At 24.9% G+C, this 7,443-nt stretch overlaps 1 protein-coding gene across 1 annotated transcript; it reads left to right on the plus strand.

The window, feature by feature from the left end:
• The first annotated feature begins 999 nt into the window (after positions 1 to 999).
• On the plus strand, positions 1,000 to 2,333 carry LOC145832590 (E3 ubiquitin-protein ligase RBX1-like). The gene is made up of 3 exons (XM_082939928.1): positions 1,000 to 1,138; positions 1,491 to 1,633; positions 1,953 to 2,333. The coding sequence occupies exons 1-3, from the start codon at positions 1,031 to 1,033 to the stop codon at positions 2,020 to 2,022; spliced, it is 321 nt and encodes a 106-aa protein (XP_082796054.1). The 5' UTR covers positions 1,000 to 1,030; the 3' UTR covers positions 2,023 to 2,333.
• Positions 2,334 to 7,443: the final 5,110 nt, after the last annotated feature.

The raw sequence follows: 7,443 nt of genomic DNA on the forward strand, positions 1-7,443 counted from the left end.
AAATGAATAGGTCAATTACTATAAAAAGAATAAAGATAATTTAAAATTTATATTTAATTTTTAAGTTTCAGTTAAGCTCAACAGTTTGCAATTAAAATTCTAAAATATCAGGCTGGATTTAATGCCTCAAAGCGTTGGTCCCTGATTAAGTTTAAAGTTGTTATTTGTGATTAATTTGTTAATTACAATTAATCTTCATATAAATCAGGGGCCGGCAGGTCAAAAAGGAACACTTTTTATGTGCTTAAAAATAACATATTTAAAGATACTTTTTTTTGCACAAAAAAAAATTAGGCAATAGATTATCCTTTTAAGATAACAATATTTTTATTTAAGTTTTTAAAGAATATTAATATATTAAATTAGATGAAATAAAATTTTTAAAGTGGCCCACGGGCCGCAGTTTGCCGACCCCTGATATAAATCATTAGTTGATTAGTAAAATCAACTTGTACCATTAAGTCAGAAATAACAAAATCAAGTATAATGAATTCTTCAGTTTGAAACTAAATATAGTTATGTTTTATAAACTTCAATTAAAAGTTGTTGGGAAGTTAAAATTTAGTCTAATTTTATTGCCTCAAAAAAGTATAATATAATAAGTAAGTATAATTAGATGACTATTCAATTACTACAATGTTAACTACTTTAGCTTAACTGCAAATCTCTCAAATTTAAGTGATTTTTTTTAAGCATATCTGACTAAGCGTCATCTAACAAAAATCATCATATACAAACTATTACAGTCTGTCATTTTTAAGATGACTTAAAGTATGTTGAAACACAAACAACTGTAGTTATTGTAAGTAGACAACCCACTTAAGAATAATATGGAATTTTACCAGCTAACTTAAAGTTATATATTAACCACTTAAGTCATCAATTGAATCTTTTTATGATAGTAAACTTAATATACATATACAGTAATCCATTGTAGTTGAATAATCAATTAACATGGAAATAGGCTTCATTTATTATATATAGTTTTTTAAATTTCCAGTTACTTATTGTAAATAAATAATCAATCAATATGGAAGTAGATATGCCCACCACATCTTCAAACTCATCAATGCCTCCAAAGAAAAGGTTTGAAGTCAAAAAGTGGTCTGCAGTTGCTCTGTGGGCATGGGACATCCAGGTACCAACATATTTAATATATAATTTAAATCAGTGATTGGTATATTGTATTATCTTTTGTCAGAAGTTTGAATAGACTATTACTTAGTAGGCCCCAAAATAAGACTGTAGCAAATATAGTTGATACCTTCTGAAAGTTAAATCAAAATTCCAATTTTTGTTAAAAATTGAATATATTGATATATATATCAAACTTGTAGCTAATAAATTCGAAATATTGAATCTAATTTGGCAGGATTTCAAGTGCACTATTTGCTATCTTTCTAAAATCTAATATTAACTTGTATACATCAAAAATTATATCAATATGATAGAAATCATTAATCATATATTAAAAACAATGTAACTTCCAGGTTGACAACTGCGCCATCTGCAGGAACCACATCATGGACTTGTGCATTGAGTGCCAAGCCAATCAGTCGGGTGCCAGTAGTGACGAGTGCACCGTTGCCTGGGGAACCTGCAATCACGCTTTTCACTTTCACTGCATTTCAAGGTATTTTTTTGATTTAAAAACACTAAATACTTCTTTGGTAACATTTAAGTAAATTGTAATTAAACTTCATTACACATGTATGATAAATTAAGTCCTTTTTGTCTATGGTCAATGACTAAATTAGATGAAGACAAATTGAATAAAATTTAAAAGTAATTAATTCTTTTTGTTTGGTAATTTTTTAAACTAATCTCCAATCAATATCAAAAGGTGTTGAACAATTCTTTGTTATTATAACACTGTTTAAAATTCTTGATTACCAAACAAAGGTTTTGAGAATATTACAGTTATACCATTGTAAACTTAAAGTATTTTTCAGATGGCTGAAAACAAGGCAGGTGTGTCCCCTTGACAACAGAGAGTGGGAGTTCCAAAAGTACGGGCGTTAGTTTGGGGGTTTTCCCTAAAGTGAGTGGGGATCTCTTCTTTTGATAATTTCTCATTCTAATGAAATTTCCCCTCTTTTGTTGAAAGCTGAACGGATATTGTTGACAAGTATAAATTGCACCTCTCTATTGGATTTTTTGAACATTTCTTCTCCTTTTGTTAATGTCGAGTTAAATTAAGTTTGTTTTATTATTTGATTTATGTTGGACTTGTGTACTGCTTAAGTTTTTCTTGAACGTATACTGCAATAAAGCTTAAGTTTAGCAAGTTTGTTCATAATTTAATAAAATCTTTAGTAAAAGTAAGCTAACATAACCTTAAATTAAATTTATTGGTAATAATGATAAAATGAATAAATTTATCTACCAAGAATAAAGTTGAACCAAGTAGTAATTAGCATAAATAGAAATATAAAAAAGTACAGTTTGTGAGGTACATAGTGAATTCCTTGAAATATCATTGTTTATTAGTTGTAGGTGAAAAAACTAAAACATAAGTCAAAATGTAAATTCATATCAAACTCTTCGACTGCATATATTAAGAAAATATAATTTGTATTTACATGAAATACTTTTGTATTTACATGAAAAATTTCCTAAAAATTTAATTGAGTAACCTATAGTATTTAAAGACTAAAGGAAAAAAAATAGGTTGAAAATTTCCTAAAAATTTGTCTTTCATATGGATGTGTGAGATTTTTAAAACACTGGTTAAATGTAAAAAGTTCAAATATATACCTCCAGCTATCAAATAAGAGCTTTGTTTTAGTTAAAGATAAAGTTAAACCTCTTCATGGCCTTAAAAGCATATTTTTACTACATAAGCTTACAGATAGTCCTTTATAAAAGTTCAAGTATAACAAGCTAGATTTATAGAATATTTAAGTTTCATTTGACATAAACTTTTTATGAAAATTTAAAAATAAATTTATGGGCATCAGTTTTTTTGTTATACATTTCTCTTAAACTATTAATACCTGGAATTTTAAGGTAGTGCCTCTTGCAAGATTAAAAAAAAATTGCAAGAAGCACTAAAATTACAATGGAGTTAAGATAATTAAGAAAAGTAAACAACCACAAGAGATTTTTAATCTAAAAATGTATTTTTTCAATAATAGACTTGAAGATTCTTTCTACGAAATTTTATAAAGAAGAGGTTTAAAAAGTTTAAAAATAAATTCTTACACATTCAAGAGATGACTGAAACAATCTTATTTAATTGGCTTTTCTCATAGAATGCTTGTTTAATTTTTCAACGATGATGTATAAGTTTTAGCCACTGTTGCATATAAGTTCTATATAAAGACTTTACTTTAGTCACACTACAACTTAATTAAGTGTATACCAAATAATAACAATGATGTGTTTATTTGAAAAAATCAAGTGTAAAAGTTAAAATAAGGCATAAAGGGTTGAACTTTTATTTTTTTACAAACACAAACATTGACTCTTTTTTGAAAGCTTGAAGTAATAACTTTATTAATTTTCCAGAACAAACTTTCTTATTTAATTAAACTTTTGAGTCCGTTCAATAAAAGTATATCTAGTTCAGAAAAAAAAAACCTTGAAGGTTTATTAAAGTTTGAATTTGGACAATTTATTCACTTAAATGAAATTTAATAAAAGTTTTAAATTTAATGTACTTGCATATATTATTAGAACAAATGTGTATAAGAATCTTTACAACTTCAATATGAAAAAACAAGTATTTTTACAAGTTAAATATTGAAAAACTAGCTAATTGTAATTACTTGTGTATGGTAACAAACACGTATTTATTTTTGAAAATCAACTGAACCAAAATAAAAAAAGGTCTTGATTTTATGTTTTTGCTTGAGTATTTTGAATGTTTAATATACACAACAATAAAGACAGCTTATGTTTACTAAAAACAGCAGTAGAGTAAACATTTAACCAAGACTACTTAAGCAGCTGTTGAATAATTTTCAATCGTTATTTAGTGATATTAATATTTTAACAAAACTATTTTTATTAGGCTTTTAGTTATCACAGTTTGTCAGTGTAATTACAAAACTGCATTAATATTTTTTCTGTATTTATAGTTTTTTTAAAGAAAAATATTTGTGGATTTTTATCTTTAAATGTTATATAGTTTTAAATTAAATCATAACAGTTAATTAAACTAAATGACATATCAGAACATGGTTTAAAACTTAATCACTAAAATATCCAGAGCCAGCATAAACTAAGATTTAAATAAATAAATAGTTTTTTAATTGATTATTAATAAAAAAATTTCAAGTAGAAAAACATTTATTTTTTTTGTTAAATTATAATAAAGCAGCTAATAATCAATATTCTCACCTGATAAAAATTGCTCAAAAATTTAAGACCTATTTTAATAAAGTTATTCTATTAGGGTATATTATAGGACTGTCACACACTACAACCAGTTTGAAATTTGATGAAAAAGTTAAGCTAGTTTTTTAATTTAATATATTTTTTCTTAAAATTTTAATTTAGTGCTGCTGTTTTTGTTTTAGTATTTTTATGTGTTCAAGCTTAGCAGCAGTTTTTTTTTAGATTTTGCTAACATTTTATTTTTTAAATGTTCTCATAAACTCAGGCTGGACTTTATGCTTCAAGGAGTTGCAACCATGCTATAACATTGTGTTAAAAATAGAACTTTCTATATATTTTGTTGTTGTAAAAACACTACTAAAAACTTTTAAATACTATCTGATAGTCGTGAAATTACTTATTATTGGTTTCCCAATTTTTTTTTTTCATAAGGCCCTTTTTGAAAAAAAAATATTGAAAGCTATAGCCCCCCCCCCCAACAAGATTTTTTAAAAACTAACATTAAGCACCTAACACCTTTTTTTGCTATTCACCATTAAGGGCATAGGGGGTCCACCTTGATTTTTACAAGTTGATCTTATTTTATTGAGTTTTATCTGATCTATCAGACATTTTTAACCGCTTGATAAAATTCAAAGTATTTTTTGAAATATGAGCAGTCAAAGTCGGTCACCTCAATAGGTTCCTAATGAAAGGCGCAAACTAAAACCGCAAAAAAAGACCATTTCACTAAAAATCTATCTCCTCCTTCACTTTTTAAGCAATCTTCTTCAAATTTTTACAGAAAGTGTATTATTAATTTTTAAAAAGATATAATGCAGGAATTTTTTCATTTTTAAAAAAATTTTAATAAAAAAAAACCACCTATTTTTCTGTTTCTTTGATCTAAAATTTTTATTTTTTAATATTTTCAAAATTCTAACATTCAAAGTCTTTTTAACTATAAAAGGAACATTTCCTAAAAAATTGAGGTCTATATCTCAAAAAATGAAGGAGAAGATAGGTTTTTAGTGATTTTTTAAATTTCTGAGAAAATTGACCCCGAAAAACTTGAAGTCCATTCATTTGTATCGGAAACTTTTTATAAAAATTACAATATCTTAAAAGTTAAATAATATTTTCTAATTCTATAAAAACTGGCTTGTGGATTGTACTTTAAGCTTTCACATTAGATCTAATGTTATTTTTAGTAAAAAAAATGTTGGACCCCCCTATGCCCTTAACTCAAGAATATCTAGTGTAAGTTTATGGCCCCATGCCCCCCTCCCCCCTTTCTGCTTTTGCTTACAGCATTGCCACACACTTCATTGTATTCAAGATAACGTAGTTTAGTTTTTTTTTTTTAACTCAGGCTTGTTTGAATAAAAAAAGTTTATTTCTTAGATATAAACAACAACTTTTAATGAATATTAGAATAAACACCAGTACAACAGCTTGCAGCATCCTGCTTGTATAGATTCTTATTAAAATCTTTTAATAAAAATAACTCATTTTTTTTTCCAGTACTAGTTTATTCTGAAATTAAATGAAAATCCTGACACTAGCTTTCTTTAAAAAAAAAATTCAAATTGTAAATAGTTGTAAAAAAAAGTATTACAAAATATTTTTTTTTTTAATTCAAATATTTAGTTTTGGACCAAGCGCTTATTTTTAAAGTATTCTGTCAAAAAACTTAGTAGAGATTAATGCCAACATAATTTGATTTTAATTTAAAATATGGTACCAAATACCAACATGCTAGATGCTAAAATTAGCTTATGCCCTTTTTGATTACAAATAAAAGTTCTACTTTGTGAAAAACTAAATTAAAAAATGATCTGTTATGTAACAGTTTTATTTAAATTTGTACCAGATATGACTAAAAATTGTATTTAGAAATTAAAGGAAGTTGTTATTGTTATATGTAATGCAATTTATGAAATAACTATCATTTACATTTATACAGTATATAGATATATTTTATAGTATTATATTGTACTTTATAGAGTTAGTAAAATATATAAAAAAACTTTGCTAGTTTTGTTTATAATTTTTTATAAAATAATTTTCTGCACAAACTTAGTTATTAGCACACCTGATTAAAACGTCAAATCTGATATTTTATGACAATTTGATGTTGTCCATTATAGTTATCATAATAACTGCAAATTAGTACAGCATAAAAAATATTTTTAAAGGTACTAAATTCTGAAAATTGTTAAACTAAATGGTTTGATAGTTTTAAAAGTTTTCTTTTAGTAGATCTCTTATTAGTATGTGATATCACTTTTGTGCAATGTTTGTATAAATCTTATGTTGTAAAAAAAGAATTGAAACAAAGTTTCACTCATTTAGTATTATTTTAGAAAAAAGCAATATAGTAAAAACGTTAAGTAATAGTTAATTAAAATTACATCAATTAAAAGAAATAAAATTACTGAATGAAAGAAAAAAAAGTTGTTTCGAGTTTTTTAAAATTACATCAGTCATGATGTTATTTGTGCCTTGTTTAATTTGAATTTTTAAATAAACTTAGTTTTATTATGAGTATTAAAAGTCTTAAAATTTTAATTGATCTTATTTTATTTCTCGCTGAAAGTTTTGTTGTTTTTGCATAAATATATAACTTTTATATAAAATATCTCTTTTGTGTTAAACTGCAGATAATGAAATTTTTTAATACTATTAAACCTTGTATAATTTTTATATTAATCTTATACAACATGAATTTATTTTTATTTTGCTCATATATAAACCATGTGTATCTATTTAAAATATTATTATTTGATTCAAAAACATGCAGTTTGTTTACATATACAGATATTTTGTTTTTAAGAAGTTTTGAAAAACCTTTTTTTAAACTTTATATATAAAGCCATCTTAATGTGTTAGTTCCTACTAGAATTAAGGAAAAGTATGCCTTTTTTTATGTATAAAATCATCTTTAAATGTATAAAATCTGTATTACTTATGCATAGTTTTTTTAAGTTTATTAGTTTGTTTTATTGTATTTGAACCTGTTGTTTTCCTTTTTTTTGTTAGTGCATATAAAATTTTCTTTAAAGTCATATTAATTAAGTTTTTTTTGTGCCTAAACATGTTTTGACAAAGTATTTTTTTAAC

Source organism: Thalia democratica, chromosome 1 (assembly GCF_965202585.1).
Source record: "Thalia democratica chromosome 1, ktThaDemo2.hap1.1, whole genome shotgun sequence".
NCBI classification, from domain to species: Eukaryota; Metazoa; Chordata; class Thaliacea; order Salpida; family Salpidae; genus Thalia; species Thalia democratica.

Bases quoted from the DNA above. Each gene is read 5' to 3' on its own strand.
- LOC145832590 (XM_082939928.1), top strand. From the start codon at position 1,031: ATGGAAGTAGATATGCCCACCACATCTTCAAACTCATCAATGCCTCCA. The intron at 1,139-1,490 runs GTACCAACATAT...TGTAACTTCCAG, and splicing joins TGTGGGCATGGGACATCCAG to GTTGACAACTGCGCCATCTG. The intron at 1,634-1,952 runs GTATTTTTTTGA...AGTATTTTTCAG, and splicing joins CACTTTCACTGCATTTCAAG to ATGGCTGAAAACAAGGCAGG.